This window comes from Pholcus phalangioides, unplaced genomic scaffold (genome assembly GCF_987345545.1).
Source record: "Pholcus phalangioides strain wild (caught in Gottingen) unplaced genomic scaffold, Ppha-v1.0 ptg000007l_1, whole genome shotgun sequence".
NCBI lineage: Eukaryota > Metazoa > Arthropoda > Arachnida > Araneae > Pholcidae > Pholcus > Pholcus phalangioides.
Window position 1 is genome coordinate 9,692,813 of NW_028301600.1, and position 19,342 is coordinate 9,712,154.

The 19,342-nt window shown below is 31.6% G+C and overlaps 1 protein-coding gene across 2 annotated transcripts in view; it reads right to left on the reverse strand.

The window, feature by feature from the left end:
- Positions 1-1,006: 1,006 nt before the first annotated feature.
- Positions 1,007-19,342, reverse strand: part of LOC149084900 (carbonic anhydrase-related protein 10-like) — a 287,957-nt gene continuing 269,621 nt past the window's right edge. For both annotated transcript variants that reach the window (XM_089232635.1, XM_089232634.1), the window contains 3 exons: positions 16,224-16,355; positions 6,193-6,232; positions 1,007-1,567 (listed from right to left, as the gene is read on the reverse strand). In XM_089232635.1, the coding sequence (XP_089088761.1) occupies positions 1,542-1,567; positions 6,193-6,232; positions 16,224-16,355 (198 nt within the window). In that variant the 3' untranslated portion in view covers positions 1,007-1,541. The remainder of the gene's footprint in view (positions 1,568-6,192; positions 6,233-16,223; positions 16,356-19,342) is intronic.

Here is a 19,342-nt window from a genome sequence, read left to right on the forward strand (position 1 = left end):
ATGGTGCTCGCCCTAATATTGTTTGATACGCATTTGGCCATTGTTGATGTCGGAATTTAAGCTGCATTCTATTCAAAAAAATGTTTCGTCGATTTACACAATTTTATCATTCTGGTATATTCCGAAACTCATTTTTGTCTATAGTCATTTTTATCTGTTCAGGATCAAGCAAGTCTCTGTACTGAAATGCTTGCACACATTTTTCTGCGCAACAAATCCATAAGAATCAAAAATAGACAATGAGTGACCCGTTAAAGTACCCCAATGATATTCTCAAAACTTGAGAAAAAACTGAAGTTATTTGTCATATACTGTAAATAGTTCGTTATCTATTGGTAGATTTCTAAGCTTACCCTATTTAGTCTAACTCTATTGCACAGTTTCCCAAACTTTTTATTTCATCAACCTCTTCATCAAAATTTTTTCTCATCGGCCTCCTATACTGATCCCATATTTTTCCGCCCCCTTGGTTAATTCCATTGCCCCAGGAGGCGATATTGCCTACTTTATGAAGAACTGTGGTCTAATGCCCTCGCACTCACGCCACCACCGTGACATTTAGGCACGAGTAGCAATTTTTGATCTCCGTCTCTCAGCAGTCTAAAAAGTGTTCTTTTGACGTAAAAATTAGGTATAGTCACTCACTTCATTAGGTATAGTCACTTAGGAAAACCTTTAGTGGTTCATCAACAGCCCTCTCTCTATTTTATATACTTTTATAGTAACTCAGAAGGCGTTGCCGAGTCAAGCCATATGAAATGACTTTCAAATTTAGTTATTCATTATGCGATATTTTAATTTACTCTAAATTTCATATTGTTTTGGTGATTTTTTATACATTTTGAAATTAACACCAACATCATCTTGTTTTAAAACGTCAATTATATCGATTTAACATGACACGAAGTAAACACGCGAACTGTTGAAAGAAAAAATGATACAGTCGAATATATAAAAGGGAATTTCAACACTTTATTACACAAATCAGGGATATTCGTATAATACAAAGCCTTTCTTTGATATATATATATATGTTTATATATATATATTTGCTTAATTTGGATTTTTTGGCAATTAAACCTTGTGTACAAAGGTATAGGAAAGAATGTCCTTCCCCAATTATACAGAAATTCACAGATACAATTCTTTTTTAATTCTTAGACAAGAGAATACAACTACTGACAAATTCGCTGTCTCTATTTCTCTTGCTTTAGATATGCATATGTCTTCAGTTTTTTTGAATTACATTTAACAATGTATACAAATAACATATGAACACTAATTCACGTACAAGGATGCCACATAAGTCCACGCGTTCTTGGCGTCAGGGAATGCACACGGCAAAGCGATCAGAGCAACATTGTACATATAATATCTTTTTTTTTACTTTATGCTGGCGGGTGTGCACATTAATCATTTTATATATTATTTTCTGCTCCAAATGAGCTCATGATATGCAGTGTAGTGTTTGTTATCCAGACCATTATACAGAGATTTCTGCTCCAATCCTTACTCATTGTGAGTTGAGAAACCACTGTCCATTACGGTTTGCGATCCACTATGTTGCCTAGAAAAGATAAAATACAGTAAAAGTCCGTTATAACGAGTACGTCTTATAACGAGAATCTCGCTATTTAGGAGCAGCTCGAAAGTGATTGTCAAAGATGCAAAAATGTTCGCTTACAGCGAGTTATTTATGAATGAAAATCAGAACTCATTCGCTATAACGACAACGCAAATTCTCGAAAAGCATTCCCATTCCTAAGAATTCCAATTCCTTTTCTTTAAGAATTATGCATAAAATTGAGTGGCATTTTATTAATCTCTCCACTCTATTCATAGGTGTCTATAAACGGAGCGTGTATGTACCTCCCCCATAGGTAAGAATACCACATGCTGTATCTCATCGCCTTGTTATCTATAAAGGAGGTGGAAAAACACCTCATTTTATCGGTAGGTGTGTTAGTTGAGCAGATGGGGTACGACCTCTGGTTCTGACATCATTAATTTTCTTGAAAAACCCTTCCCCTCCTGCTCTCTCCTTTTTTTGGAATCTTTCAAAACTGGACAGAAGGTAAACCGGCCTCAGTCATTTTCTTAGCCTTAAATAGTATTGGACATTTTTATAGTGCAACGAATACTCCAGTTGCAGAAACTGCTGTATTCCACAAAGTACAAAATTTTATTACACAATCAAAACTGCAAAAGTAGTTCAAAATAAAAGGAAAGGCAATTTTATCTAGTATGTCTTTTCCAAACAAAATAACATGCAATAGTGCGTCCTAATCTGTATTTCAACTTATAAAACAAAACATATCTAACTTTTAGGATATTTCCTGTATATTCATTTCAGTAAAGAATCACTCGGCTGAATCTGGATCAAATAAGAAATGAATATTCAACGGGATTCAAAAACTATGACCCAAAAATGATAAAAATTGGGAATAACTGATGGAGGTTGTTTCTAAGAAGTACAATTAAACTAGGATAGTTAGATTCGAGGGAACAAAAAAATAATAGCGAAAGGTAAAAATTCGGGTTTCAGGTCTCGAATACAAAATAAGGCCACGTTCAAAGAAATTCCCATATTAGCTCAACGTAAGCGTAGATGGTTGAACGTAATATTCCGCGGTACTTTCTCGCAACAGCTGGGCACAATTGATTGACACATTTTTGGGGAATACAATCAGCTACAATGCAACGGGATATTGAAATAGCATTTCGTTCCCTTACGTCTTTCACAAAAATTTTCCCCCCTGTTCGTGTTATTTTTTACTTTTTGTTTGACTATACATTATTCCTCTACTTCCATCCTTTTTTTCCGCATTGCATATTTTTTAAGGTTTTTATTCAGATCACCAACTTTTCCTTTTCGATGAACATTTTTACTTCTATACTACCTTTTATTTTTACTTTTTTTTTCAATTTCACAAGATTGCCTTATTCATTGTTTTCGAATTTTGTACTTTTTCACCCTTTTGTTGGTTTATTCTCTTTTTTATATTTTCTGAAATATGAAATCTGTTCGAAAGCCATTTATTTTTCCTTTTTTGCTTCGTTTCTTATGAGTGTTATCTGCACTTGCTATTCGGAGAAACACACCGGGAAAGAATTCAAATATAATAATATATCTCTTTTACCTTTAAATTTCAATGATATATATTGATATAAATCAAAATATATTCTTTTCAAACTTTTATTAGTTTTCATCAGTGGCTGTAGAAGATACAAAATTTTCTATGAAATCAATTTTTTATATTTTATATTTGTGCATTGATTTCGGAAAGCGCATTATATTAATAATTAAATCTGTGTATCATTCCTTTCTTACAGAAAAAAATCCATCTTGAGTTGCATCTAATATGTTCTCTCGTCCAATGAACCATTTTATTCTGGCTTAGGATATCCTTAGTCCATATATTGCCAGCCAAATATCCATGGAGACTACATACAACAGACCTTTTTCTGCATTCACTATCGTATATTAATGACGGAATTTGAAGAATATCCGATGTATTGCGAACTCTTATACATACACGTATCGCTAATCGAACCCTTATTTTATTTATTTAACGTATTAGTATTCTGCTGATATTGTCATATTATGTTTGAATTACTTTCTTTCCGTCAATATCGTTTTCGGTATTTTTTGTCATAAAATGTTTTTGCTAGTGTAGTTTCTCATTTTTGTATTGAGTAAATTATTAAGCTGTTATTGAACTTTTTAGTATTGAATATATATTAGAGAGAGAGATTTTTATGAAAAAAAAGCATTGAAATCTTAAAAAAGATTTTTTAACTTAAGAGAAACAATTGTAAATAAGTTAAATCATAATTTTAAATGCTCAATGCTCAAATGCTTTAAATGCTCAATTTTTTTTGAGCTTCTAATTTTTTTTTTCATAGTTAATGGCAGGTATTGAAAGTCGGAAAAATCATTTAAAAAATCTATTTCAAATTGCACTGCTTCTACAGGGTTTTAAAGAGGACTTTAAGAGAGAGAGCCTAAAAAATCGCATATAAAATAAATGAATTGAAGTAATTTTACTTTCACAGATATATATAACTACCTTCTTTGGGATTCAAACTATATTTAAAAAAATTTCGGGTTGTGCAAATTTCCAGTTAAAAAAAAAAAGACATTCTCACAAATTAACGACATCACAGCCACACATGCTCTGCAACAAACAAAGAGTTATTGTCGTTAATTGGGACATCTACTAAAATTCAAAATATAAAATAAAAAGAATATTACATCTTATTTGCAAAGGCAATTCTGAATTTTTAAATTTTTATCTTCAAACTGGATGCAATAATGAACTTTTAGAAGACCTTTTGCATACGTGCGAAGCTACAGACTTGTACAGTTGAATAAAATGAGCAAATTCTCATTGAATTTCAAACGAATATATGCATAACCAGATTATTTTCTGGTTTCTAATTTTTGTGTGAACTACTCAACGATTTATTGATGTATTTTCTTAATTAATTCGTACATATGATAATCAGTTTTTTCACCTGCTAACAACTAGTAAATGAGATGCCCTACTTCGAAGATAGGTTGATATAGAAAGAGATAAATCACGGAAGACAACGAGCATCCCACTTATGATTGCGGAAACTCCAAAACCTATACTTCGCGTTGAAAGACATGCAAAGTGCTGCAGAATATTCGATTTATCGATTACTAACTATCTCTGAAAATGATAAGGTAAATTACGCCAGGAAGATAAGTGAAGCCAGTCTTGACAAGCCAGGTGTGATATGCGAGTCCCTATACCCTGATAAATCACAACTAAAGAGGATCCGTAATAGCAATATAGCCTTAATTACCTGTTATTGTCATTTGTCACGTAACACGATGAATGATTCACGCTACTCTCTCTTCATGCATTATTTTTTCCCTTCATTACTTGTCAGATTTGGAAGCCATTATTATCTCCAGAGTAACTATACGCACTATTATCAGTAGTGAATCCAACCATCCCTTTTGTTTCGGTTTCGCATTTTATTTAAAGTTGCCTCTTATTTATTTATAAAAAGTCCCTTTTCCTTTAGAAAAATAAACTTCATTTTCGTTTATCTATTTAGTGTCATATAATGAGGTTGATTATTAAACATTTTTTTACGAAAAAAAAGAATACACACACAATGAAATGACAATCTGTTGATCTTCATGAAAATTGCCTAAATAAACAAAAAACACGTTTTTTTATTACCGCTTATTAGATAGCGTTTTTTTTAATATCACTTCGACATTATAATCTTGCTCCGGAGAGTAAATTATAATTTTTCACCTTTTAAATATTCCTTCAAGGGTTTTTAGGGATGATTTTAGAAGGGCTCGCCGTCATTTCCTTTATCATGGAGTCAATTACTGAATAATTCAATCATCAAATTGAACAACCGCTTGCATATTAATAGTATATTATTTTTCCCTTAACTTATTTAGTTAAAAATTTTATCGAAATTGTTTGCTATCGATTTTTTATGGATATCCTACTATTTAAAATAAATATACAAACTCGAAAAATTTTGAGATACGAATTTATTTATTTAAATGTTGCTTGAATATTTCTAAAAGCAGCTAAAATGTTAATAAAAGCTAAGAAAAGAAATTTATTTTTCCAGGACTGTGTTTGAAATCACGGGAGGCCATGTTAATTACTAATTACATTTTCCACGAAACTGTAGACCTAAGATAAATTTTTCAAATAAAATAAGCAGTCTTAGAAGTTTGGATTCGAAAAACTGTTACATGACCTAATCAAATATCCTCTAAAGCAAGCTACTACAAGTGAGTTCCCAATAGGAGTTACTTTTAATGTACATTTCGACTTTGTTTTCTGACTCCGTAAGTTTTGAAACAGAATAAGAAGTTAGAAAAAAAAATGGAATGGAAATAAGTTTTATTCATTTTTAGCTCACACATCAGTAAAAGAGACTATTTAATTACCCTCTCGATTAGAAATGCAGCAGATTCCAAGATTTTATTTAATTTTTTTTATTATTATTTTCAGTATGTATTTTTTTTCTAATCCCTCATGTGTTGAAACTAATCAAAGCAACAAGATACTTAGGAAATCCATTTTAATTAGCTAAAACTCTTGCAAACACAATGAAGAAATAATTATATAGAAACACTGCCTTTACATATAGCCACGATAAAAAACAAAAAACAAATTACTTTACCTTTATAAGACACCTTCCTTGCAGTAAAGCATTTGCTGTTCTGCAAATGGACACATACAACGATTAAATTAAAAAAAAACCATGCAAGTTAAACAAATCATAAATTCCAAAAATCGAAACTGCATATCAAAAAAATTAACATTTCGAAAGATTAAGTTCAGTAATGAATGAAAAAAAAGCAATTAAAAAAATAATTTGAAAACACCGCGAATGTAATGACACCAACTAATTAAAAGTAACCCAATTACGATCGACAGTCTCTCCCTTTTTCCATCTTTTTTTTTGCTCTTTCCAACTTTAATTTTGAGTCTCCATTATCTCTCTTTTTTTATGTCTTCTCAGTGAGACTTTCGCCAATTAAATATTTTGTGTTCGAAAGAAACGAATGCTAAATTAATACAGCAGCGAATGCTTTCTGCTTCACGGATTTCGATCTTGTACATTTTTTTTTTTTTCATTCGAGCAACATTCAGGTGAACTTCATAGCAGAACGAAACGACATTTTTTATATATGTATACATCCAACAAATTCATTAAATGTCTTATCGATGCTGGGGGAAAAAAATTGGAAAAAAACATTCCCAATATAGAGTTGTAAGATACATTTCTGATTTTATTTAATAAGAATATCTGCATTTTTCTATCTATTGAAGGCCATAAAATATCGCAGTTATTTTTTTTTTTATATTTCGTTTTTAATTTTTTTGTATTGGCTAACATGTAATGGATGTGGAATGCTACGATATGAGATGTAAGAATTTTTTCATGATACACGGATGTGATAACGTCTTAACACTGACTATTAAAAATATAATAAATTTTATAGCATGTGTATAGCCTTCACGATTCAAAGTACTTAAAATGTTGAATGTTTAGAATGTTTGTGAAAATGATCAACGTTTCTGTGAAATTATTGCACAGATGTGCAAAATTAATTTTTTACAAGAAAAACATCAACCGAAAAGTGAATAATTTTTAAATAAAAAATGCATTTCTGCCAGCAGTGAATGCTGAAACATATAAAAGAATAAACATCTCTGCACATATAGTACAAAATATGGCCAGATTGTTAACTCATGAAATATGGTGTAACCAGAAGAGAAAAAGTTTTTATAGAAGGGAAAATATGTCTTAATATGCCATTAGCTGACCTCGTAAGGTTATATAAGAGTGGCAACGACAAATCATGCCATTTATGACATCCTACAGCAATTCTTTATCGATGTCAAGAAATGTATTTTCCAACGCATATTCCGTGGATTATACGTTCAAAAACATCGGAATTTATTAGAACGGATTATATATTGCTGAGTATTATCTGAGAATTTTTTTCCTGAGAGGTTCATAAAGAAATGAATATATTATAAATTATTTAGGAAAAAGTATAATATTTAAATAAAGTATTAATATAATATTTAAAATAAATATTTTATGATAAAAAATATAGGTGTAAACGTATAGATGCTAATAGGAAAATTGACATTTGCCTAACAAACAACCCCTTTCATTCCTTATTATTTCATTATTGATGAAAGGAATCTTCACAAGCAGATTATACGCCGCTATGGAGTATAATACGATATTTTCCCACCAAATAGGTTAAAAAAATCTTCCTCAAAATAACGAAGTTTGTGTCTGCGGACTATTATGCGTAGGAAAATACAGTGATACATCTTTTTTAAAGATTTGCATACATCATGCTAATTTTGAACCCTTCTTCGAACTTAATACGTTCTACAGGGTGATTCTAAATTCGTGAAACAAACTTTAAGAGGTGATATAAGACACTTAAAGAAGCATTTTTGTCATAGAATGTGTGGCCGAATCTCAATAGCAAAGACATTAGAGGTACTTTTAGAGAGCGCACAACTTATAAGTTATAGTAGCATATATTATATTTTAAAGATTTACTGCCATGTGTGCTATCAACCATTCAAGGATTCGGGGATTGAAGTGTGGTAAGCATCATCGTAGGTCGCAGCGGGTAAAGAGAAATCTACTGCATTGTACCGTTTGTCACTGTTTGGCGCAGCATAAACTTGATGATCCTTGCGCCAAACCAAAATCCAATCATATCGGAGGGAGGATGTGGTTCCAACATGATGGAATAGGCCTATATTTGCAGGGAAACTCCAAAATGCTCAAATACTTCATTTCTACTGTAATGAATTAGAAACGGCGAGCCCATCACATATGTTACCCATATCTCTCATGATCTCTGTTCTCTCTTGATTTCTTATCGTTGGCCCATCTCTAGGGAATTGTATACGCGATTCCCATCGAAACATTTTGGGACCTCATTGCTAAATTTAGTGTCACTAATGTGTCACCAATGTGTTTTATTACAGAGTTTGTACCTCAACCTTTCATATTCGACAGCATATCCCATGACGAAAAATGCTCGTTCAGGCGTGTTCTATCACCCCTTAAAGTTTGTCCCACGAATTCAGAATAACTCTGCATAGCAATGAATCTGTCTCGGACTCTAGTTCTGGAAATCTATGTAGCAACTGAACTATACAAAATGAAACAAGGACGCTTCTATGAAGAGTTAAATTTTTTCAACATTTTCTCAATCGTTGAAATAATTATAAATCTGATGTAGAACTTATCGTATTTTCATTTTTATGAAAAAGTTAAGAGAAAAGATAATACTATAAGCAAACAAGTAATTTCAACTCGAAAAATAAAATAACTAAAAATATATAATAAAATTTCCATTGAACGTATTAAAATAATAATGTCTGATAGAGATATAATGGCACCCACCGAGTTATTATACAGGGTGCATAGCAAATAGGGGCTATGACATTTTACTGGTGAGCCGTTGATCCTAGAGGTATACTTCCAATTGGGAAAATTTCAAAATAATGTGTAGTACTCGGATATGCCATTTATGTTTCAAGGGGTTCTATACTTATTGAACTAGAAATAATTTTTATATAGTCCCAGTGTGCCCTGAATTAGCAATTTTTTGCTGCGGCCGAGTCGCCGTTTTTTCTCGTACCTCTGTCAGGAAAGGCGACACCTCTAAACATCCTTTGGTACTTTAGGCGTGCATCTTATCGACCTGGGCTACCGCGCCCCTACGTTTTTAAGTGCAATATTCACTGAGACACTCGGATTCGGAAGACGGAGTAAAGTTGGGAAGCTCTAAATTAGGAAAAGCCGTTTTACCCGCAGTGAACGATTTTTTTTAATTTCCTCCGTTTTTCGAATTCGAATATCTCATATTGCAATTAGAAACGTGGAATTTTTTTGGCATCAGGAGAGGGGCAACACCTTTTTAATTGGATTTTGAGACACACGGGGATTATATAAAAAGTTATTTTCATTTTAATAACTATACAACCCCTTGAAACATGAATGACATATCTGAGTACTACACGTTATTTAGAAAGTTTTTACCTTGGAAGTATACCTCTAGGATTAATGATTCTATAATAAAATGCCATACCTCCGATTTGCTATGCACCCTGTATGTGCTACATGTTATGGTAGATGTGATAAATCCCGTGGTTATGTATAATCGTCTTTTATTATGCAATAATAACCGATCGTTTTGGTAAAATGGTAAAAAAAACAATCATTTTGCTTTGATAAATTTTGCGAATTTGTCACATTTGCCAGTGATCATGTATAAACCCCAGCTCGTATTGGTAAATATGATAAATCGTCAACGACTTACTTAAATTTACCGAACATTATGCTCAAACTTGTCTCGGGTGATGAATTCGGTCGGTAATATTGGTTGTGTTTTGCACATGTTGATTAAATGTGAAGGAAGTAAACATTACAGGACTGATAAAATTGTTTATGTTTCTAACTTCTTCACATTTCTTTGAATTCAATTTAATTTTTATGGTATACTTTTGATGTGTGCACCCATCAAGTGCATTTTGCTGTTGCCACAGGTTTATTTCAAACTTCAGTGGGCATTTTGCCTGTTGTGGCCTTTGTATTTATATTTACAGTTAATTCGTCTTTTACTTTAAAGCGAGCAATTTACGAACTTCACAATATTATCGTAAAATCTACAAATTCCAATTTTTGATGTAAAGAAATATTGAATGACTGGAAATATATATCTTCGACATTGGTGTAAATACCACGTTATACGTATTGAACAGGTTGTTTTTTTCCTGGTTCTTTTTCATGGCCAGAATGTCGTTCTTTATAGCACTGGTAATAAATCTTTGAAATGCTCCGTTGGTTTCCTTGAAGGGGGCCTTCCGTTATATTTTTTTCCTACTGCGCTCTCAAGACTAATCCTTCTTTAAAATTAATCAATAAAATTAATTAGCTTTCTATTAGTCGGTCACGGAGCGGAATAGGGGAACGCGAAGCTCTCTCTGTGGTGAAGAAGTATCTTAAGAGAGAAGAAAATAAGAAAAATAAAGCAAATGCATTAGATTCCCTAAGGGAAGCCGATTTTTTTTCCTCGGGGAAAACACTAGTGTCAGAATTAATTAAAACTGCCCTTACACAGAGAAAGAGAAGGGCAAAAAGAATTAAAAAAAATAAAACATTAAAAAAAAAAGAGAGAGTTTAAGCTGGGGAAGTGGAAATTAATCCATGCAACGCGATATTTTTGCATCTTTTCACCTTTAATTGCTTTGCTGTCTGAAGTTATAACTGCACAAACTAATTGGAAGAAGATAGTTGTAATGATTTCTTGACTTTCCAAATGAATTTCCTCTGTCCTTGGTGGCTTCATTTAGTCATGATAACTACCGAGATATTCAGTTTCTCAATTATCACCGGGATAATATCTCATGTAGAAGAGGAGGTTTCTATCTTAACTATAACTGCAGCAATAACAGATAAAATCAGTTTACCATATATTGTTCATTTACAGGGTGTCCTGTAAGTCCGAATTATCCGAATCTCATCAATCGTTTGTCGTAGAGAGGTTTTGATTCAAAAAAATGCTTAAATTTGTTCATTAATCCCTCTGTACCTGTTTCGAGAATCAAAATACAGTGTGTCATAATATAAAAAAATCTGAAATTTTATACTGTTCCCCCGTCCTCTAATTTTTTTTAACATGTATACAATATACAAACATAAACATACAAAACTCACACTATTGACCTCAAGGGACTTGAATGTCCTTCAAGTATGTCTAGAAGGGTTACTCGACAATATTAGTTCAGCAGCAGCTTTATTATTGTGGTTTGTAGAGGTGCGTAATCGTTTTACATAAAGTACACATATTTTTTTTAATTTTGGTATTACTGAACCAAATAAAGTTTGCATATAGTTGTTATAGTATGTTGATGCATTTCTGTTATATAATATAGATTCTAGACTGGTGTTTATAGAAAATATAAAGATATTGTTATTGGATCTTTTGTCATTATTTGTATGATTAATTACATGATATAGATTCATTATTTTTGGAGCGGTATATCCATGTCTTCTGGAATAACGTTTTGTTTCTTTCTGGAACTTGAAATAAATTATTTAATTTAGATGAACCTCTATTTTTTCTTTTCCAGCCATTTATTGTTTAAAAATAAATATTGTATTAGCCTATAAATGTAGTTTTTTCTTATAGTTAGCTTGTGACATTCTGTTGTATTGTTGTTTATTGTGGTGTTTGTTATTTGGAATCTTATTTTTTGTCATACAAATACAACGCCACAACAGGCAAAATGCCCAACGAGATGGCTGAGAAAAAGATGCCCATAAAAATATGGATGTCATACGTTTCAAAAATACAGCAACCCAATTAAAAATGCAATTAACAAAAATTATAAGCAATATATCATACAATGCCCATAAAGAATACTTATGGTTGTCTTATTCTAAGAATGGATAGCTTCTCGATTTACCCCAACATGTTTATCGTATTTCTTTTTAAACGTTTCAATTGTGTTACAATTTACTACCTCCGGGGCTAAGCTATTCCATTTATTAACAACCCTATTAGAGAAAAATTCCCTGGGATACCATAACCTCGCGTTGTCCCTCACCAATCGATGCTGGTGTCCCCTTGTAAAAGCAGTCGATTGGCGGTGTACTAAAAGTTCATGGTCCATCCTATCCATCCCATTGAAAATTTTGAATACGTCGATCATATCTCCTCGTATATATGTGTAGTATATAGTATATATGTGTAGTACATAGTATATATGTGTAGTATATAGTATATATGTGTAGTACATAGTATATATGTGTAGTATATAGTATATATGCGTGTTATATAGTGTGTATATATGTTATATCGTTTTTGTGTATTTGTTTGATATGCACCTCCCCAAGCAGTGATTCCGTATGTTACTATTGAGTATATCCAAGCATAAACCAACTCTTTTGGAAAGTTTTTGTGCCTCTTAGTCTATATAAAATTGCTGCATATACATTCTTAATTTTTTTCACATTGGGAGTTCCATTTTAGATCATCTTGTGTTATAATTCATAGGTAGTTGTGTTCACGAAGTCTTTTTCAATTCTTGGCAGTTACATGTTTCCACATGCACCAGTGTATCATGCACCAGTTTAATTTGTGCCACACACACACACACACACCTTGTATATATATATTATAAAGATGAAAATATAGTGAAGCGCCACTTAGGGAAGAATGATTATTTGTAGAAGAACTATTCATAAATATAAAAGAATAAAAATAACAGAATTTTGCAAATATATCAGTGGGTGCAAAGAAGGTGGTGATAACACGCCTTTTTTGTATCCAGAGTATAGAAAGTTGAGCGTAACTGCCCTAACTTTGCCTCTTTCCACAGCATCACGTGAACGTGGTTTTGCGATCTTAAATCATATGAACTCAAAAAAGAGAGCTCAACTCGGTGATGACCACCTAGACACCCTAATAAGATTATCATGCAAAGGCCCTCCATTCACTGTGATATGAGTTTGAATTCGCTGTTAAGATGTGGAAACAAAAGAAAAATTGCTGAAAAAAAATGCAATGAGTATATAAATATATACATATACTGTATATACGTACGATTAAGTCGGTTCTTGTTATCTCATATTTTTTTATATATTTGTATCAAATCAATATTTAATATAAGTGTTTCGATTAGATATTTTTCAAAGTTTGAAAGTTTTGACGTATGTTTCATTTATGTATCATTAATTTTATATAGGCTACAATTGCCGTGGTGTTTCATATGGTGGTTTTCACGGTGTTTCAATTCCAATTTAAAATTACTTTTCACCGTTAAAAAATTACCCCCCCATTTTCGAAAAATACCTCTCAAAATTTGGGACAGCAGTGAAATTACTCGTCATAAAAAAAATTTCCGATAACACTGATTGCGACTTTGAACACTTTAATTGATAAAGTATTCATAAAGAATATTGTTTAGTTATTCACAGAGAGTTGTGACACAAGAGTTAATCAATTAAATTTTACTAAATTTACAAATACAAATACAACACCACAACAGGCACAAGTTGGGAAAGAGCAGCATAAATGAGGGAAAAGTGCGTTTTTTGTTAATTTATGCTGTTCTTTCCAAACTTTTCTACAATTTAAATTATTAGTATATGCATATCCTAATTGTTTTGAGCAGTGTATTTGGAATTTTTGATTTTCACCACATTTCTAAATGGCTAATTCTGAAAATAATTCGGGAAATAGTCGTAAGAAAAAATGACAAAAATTGAAAACTCAATTATTGATACTAATATTTGAATATTAAAACTTATTTTCGGTGTGAACAAAAGGATCAAATTTTAATAATTGCCATTTTAATTGAAGTTGGGGGATTGTTATTAGAAAAATATCTCAGCTCTTTAGTTATATTTTTATATAATTAATTAATTTATTTTATTTATTTAAAGATACAGACTACAAGCAAAGGCCCAGTTACAGTTTGCATATTAACACAAGATCAAAATAAAAACATGTATATACAAAATAGAAATAAGATGAAAGTTTAAAAATATACATCATCATTATTACTGCATCTTAGAAATCGGTACAATGGGGAATTTTTCAAATCATTAGAACGATAGGAGGAACATAAAAGATTACAGCATCTAAGGTTGATCTGTGGGCAATAAAATGTAATGAGGTGAAGAATATCTGGTGCATTTAATATCAAAGTGAAGAATTTGTACAAACAATCTAGTAAAGGCCCTGAGACTGCGAGTTTCAAGTGAGCGATGAGCGAAGTATTTCGTTTGATAAGTAATGCTTATATGACCGATGTTTCTTGAAATACACATGATGCTACAGTATTCCAAAACAGATCGAACATAGGAATTAAAAAGCAACAAGATAGTAGCAACATTGTGAAAAATCTTACTATAACGAATTATAAAACTAAGACTTCTGGATGCTTTAGACAATATATAATTAATATGTTGGTTAAACGAAAAAGAACTGTGAAATATTTCATCTCACTGTGAAATATTACTTCATCTTTATAATTAATCATATAATTTTAACCCCCTTTTGTGAAACACCCTAAATAGATTATTAAGATATTGGCCTAACTATCATAATATACATGTTACGGTAAACTTAATAAATCAATGATTTTGCATAATCGCGGATTATTAAGCATAAACACTAATCATCTCGGTAAGTTTGATAAATTTTCCTACATTTATCACTTTTACCAGCGATTATGCATAATTCCTAAACAAAGTTGGTAAGTTGGAAAAACATGGGAAAAAAATGTGGGAGTACCACTTAAATTCAACCACTTATCACTTCCCCCACGTGGAATTTTTGAAATGTATGACATCTATATTTTTATGGGCATCTTTTTCTCACCCACCTCGTTGGGCATTTTGCCTGTTGTGGCGTTGTATTTGTATTTATTTGTATTTGTATTTGTGATGGGTGCATTAGACATATTTTGCCATAAAAATTGAATTGGATTCAAATAAATGTGAAGTTAGAAACATAAACTATTTTACCAGTCCTGTAATGTTACCTTCACATTTAGTCAACATTTGCAAGCACAACCAACATTACCGACTGAATTCATCAACCTAGACTGAAGTTTGAGTATAATGTCCGGTAAATTTAAATAAATTCAGTGACGATTGATCAAATTTACCAATATTAAACATGATCACCGGCAAATGTGATCGATTCGCAAAATTTGTCAATCTTATCACTCGTAACTCGATGACTGACATTACATCTCCATCAGACAATGTTTTGATACACTGAATAGAAATTTATACCGAAAGTTATGGAGTTGAAATCACGTGTTTACTTGTTCATCTTTAATGTAAATCTGCTAATGTAAATTAAATATCAAATATAAAATTAAATATCAAATATAAAATTAAATATCAAATATAAAATTAAATATCAAATATAAAATTAAATATCAAATATAAAATTAAATATCAAATATAAAATTAAATATCAAATATAAAATTAAATATCAAATATAAAATTAGTGTATAATACTAATTGCATTGAGATTTGAAATTCTGAGGAAAACAATAATTTAAAAGTACACGTCTATGTTTTGTACATTAATCGCAAATTTATAGTGTTTTATCATCCATCTCCTATTTGTACTATAAAGATTTCTGAAGACTGGAAGAAGATAGTAAGAATTAAACAAAATGTATAATCAGAAAATATTTGGGAAACAATTAAATATTAAAACCCGAGTGGGAAAAAGAACAGACAGCATAAAAAACATGATAATAAGAACGTAGAAATGCATTTATTCACGTATTACTTGTATTAAAACATACTTGTTTACTTCGGTGGAAATTTTCAGTCGTCAGAATAATCTAATGAGTAAGTTAGAAAATAGTTTTTCCTTCTTCCCAATTTATGTATGAAAATCGAAATGCTTTAATATTTACTTTGTGCTAACGGCAGTCTGATTTTGGACTGAAAAACAGACTACCATAGTAGCATTTTCAAGAAAACAAACTTAACTCGATCGTAATTGAGAAAACACCGTATTTTTCCCATGAACGTGTATTTAACTATTATACAGTTTATATGCATATAATTAAAATGGAAATTTAATCAACTCTTTAAACATATGTTCAAGACGAAAAAACTTTCTTACCTCAAAACTTGGGGTTACTATGTTTGTTCGGACGGAGCGGTTGTAGAGAGGCTGAGGCGGACGAAAATTATTCGCTAAAATAGTTTTCGGGTTTTTTTCGTCACCTTGCATTAACCTGCGTAGCGCAAATATCTGTCGAAGTGAAAAGAAATTGATTATTTTTAAGACTTTGGTGGAACGATTGCGATTATTTACAGTGCCTAATCATTTTCTTTTATGCATATAAGATACCGTACGAATAGTGAGGTGATGAAATAATATCTATACGTTCCAATCGTCTATTTTTCATCCTATTTAAATCACGGCACAAATACGAATTTTTATTTTCACAAAAATAATTTGTATTATCATGTAATATAATACAAAATTATTTTGTTTTCATCTAAGAGGTTTAAAATAAATACAAAGGCCACAACTGTGAGGAAACACACACTTATTTGTTGTTATTTCCTACATTTTTTTACCAAATTTAAAGGTAGGCGACTCCATTTAGAAAAGAAGTCGCCTACCTTTTAACATGATAAAAAAAAACTTTATTATGCTGAAATATTATTAAAAACATTATTTTTCCGTTGATACATTTCAATTTTTTATTACATTATGTATGTTACCTATGTTACCTATGCCAGTAAAAATTTTACATATCTCTAATACTTATTTTTTTTTACAAATTTTCAAAAAAAATGGTAAACTTGCATGAAATCAATGTAATTCAATAAAAAATGACTAAAAATAAAGAAAACTGTTCAGTTATATAATATATAGAGAAACGGTGTCACTCTCCGCTGTTCATATGAAGTACGAGTACGAAAGCTTGGATAACCTAGCGCGGAGATCGATATGTATGTATTTTGCCATAAAAAATGAATTGGATTCAAACAAATCTGAAATTAGAAACAGACATTTTATCAGTCCTACATCTCGATCTCCGCTTTGTTATCCAGGTTTTCGTACTTCGTATGAACAGCGGAGAGTGACATCGTTTCTCTCTGTATGTCGCCATCTGGAGGCTAACGTCGTAAGAGCTATTAGCTAAGTTAGGCTGTCCATCAGCAGTCCCGTTCAGCATTCATACATATGCTCTAATGAACATGTCTGTCCTCTGTAGCTGAGTGGTTAGAACACTCGCCCAGACTGTGAGAGATTGGTGGTTCGATGCCCCACAGAGGAATATGACTTTTCTTTCCGAACTACATCTCGATCTCCCCTTGGTAATTCAGGCTTTCGTACTTCGTAAAAGCTGTTCAGTGTTTATACAATGATGGGAAAAAAAGAATGAGATTTTATATCGACTGAATCTTGTTCAAAATTACATTTTGAATTTAATTTTTTTTTTATTTTATAACCCAAGTATTTATGAACGGATCTCAAACTTTTGCCGCCATTCTATGAAATGAAGAGTTTCCTTTATTTTCAACCAATTTTTATTCAATTCCATTGATGTAATTGGTAAAATTGTCTGCAAAAATTGTCTCGTAATTCTAAAGCATTTTGATAAAAAAACCTAAAACTGTTTATGTACAATGAAACCTCACTACAACGATTTTCGATATAATGATGAATCCCTCTAAAATGATATTTTTGAAATCTTTCTTGGAATTCCCTATAGTTCGATGTTAAACTCCTCTCGATACCAAGATATCTTTTACTGCGATAAATTTCTGTATAACGATGTTTTTATCAGATTTTTGAAAAACCTACAACGATATTTTTTTTAATTAGCTCCAATTCGTTTTGGATTTTAACTTCATCACTGTTTTTCGTTCTAGTGAAGACGTTTAAAACATTGGTAAATCACACACTAAGCACCACACATCACTGAAAGCGCTAAAGAAGTTATTGCTATTTCCACTTTTTGTGTAAGACGTAAAAGTGCAATGCGGTAAACAACTTTACAAGGGCAATTCATGCAGCTTCTTAATCAACTATACGACTTCTAAATTAAAATCGTAATCAATTACAATTTTCCACGTCTAATAAATGCATAAAATCACATTTTCTGTTGGTACTAACGATGCGGATTTAGAAACGATGTCAGCAATAGCATAAATTTAATGACACATGATGATAATGTACGATATAACGATATTTTTCCTCGGTCCACAGATTACCGTTATATCGAGGTTTCACTGCATTATTTTCTCGGAATACTGCATAGCAATATTCTGAAATAAATTCGTGATATGCGTAAAAATTAAAACGACAAAAATCTCGACATCAAAGCAATATTCTCCGAAAAACTACAATGAAGGAAAGATTAATGAATATTTTAAAATTATTGATTACGTATCTTGATGCATTGTTGATTATCTGAGAATTATTTAATCAAGTAAATTGTTTTTGGCAAATCAAAAATAGTTAAGAGAAAATGGATTAGGAATTACTGTTGAAAATATTGCCACGCTAATGCACTTTTTTTTTTCCTCTTGATGATGATCCATCTAATAACTTTCATCTTTCCTATCCATGAAAAAGAAACATTTTCCGCTCGCATACATACATTTTTTTTCCTCTCTTGGTGATTTGGGAAGTTGTTTTTTTTTTCTCCATCTTAGATTTTTTTCAACACCTTCCGTTTCTTCTTAATCTTTTTCTTGCTTTTATGTTTCCTCGCTGTTTTTCCTGGTCCCATACTCACTCACCCTCTCACCGATGATTCGTTCCCAGGAGTCGCAAGATTAGCTCTATCTTCAGGACATCTTGCACATCACTTACGGTCTCATAACAGAAATAAATGATGTGCAAGAACTCGGCAAGAAACCCCCCCCCTCTCTCTCCCCACCATCCGATCATCCATCAACAAGTAATACGCAACTAATGTGTTTATTTCTCACTCTAAATATCACCAAGGTGAGATCAGTGATGAATTCTCCTGGAGCGGCTTCTAGATCTCGTCATGCGCAGACAAACAAAAAAAAAACGGATATACGTACATAATACACGGTATAAAATGATAAATAAATATGTATGCGAAACAAAGAGCGATACTCTCATCTTTCGATAGAATAGAATAACAAAAATTATACATCTTTGAAACTTGATCCAAGTAACATACTTTTTAAAATGCAGTGCTCTGATCTTTTATCTCTTGTGCTCCCGTTTCCTTATCCAGTTTCATA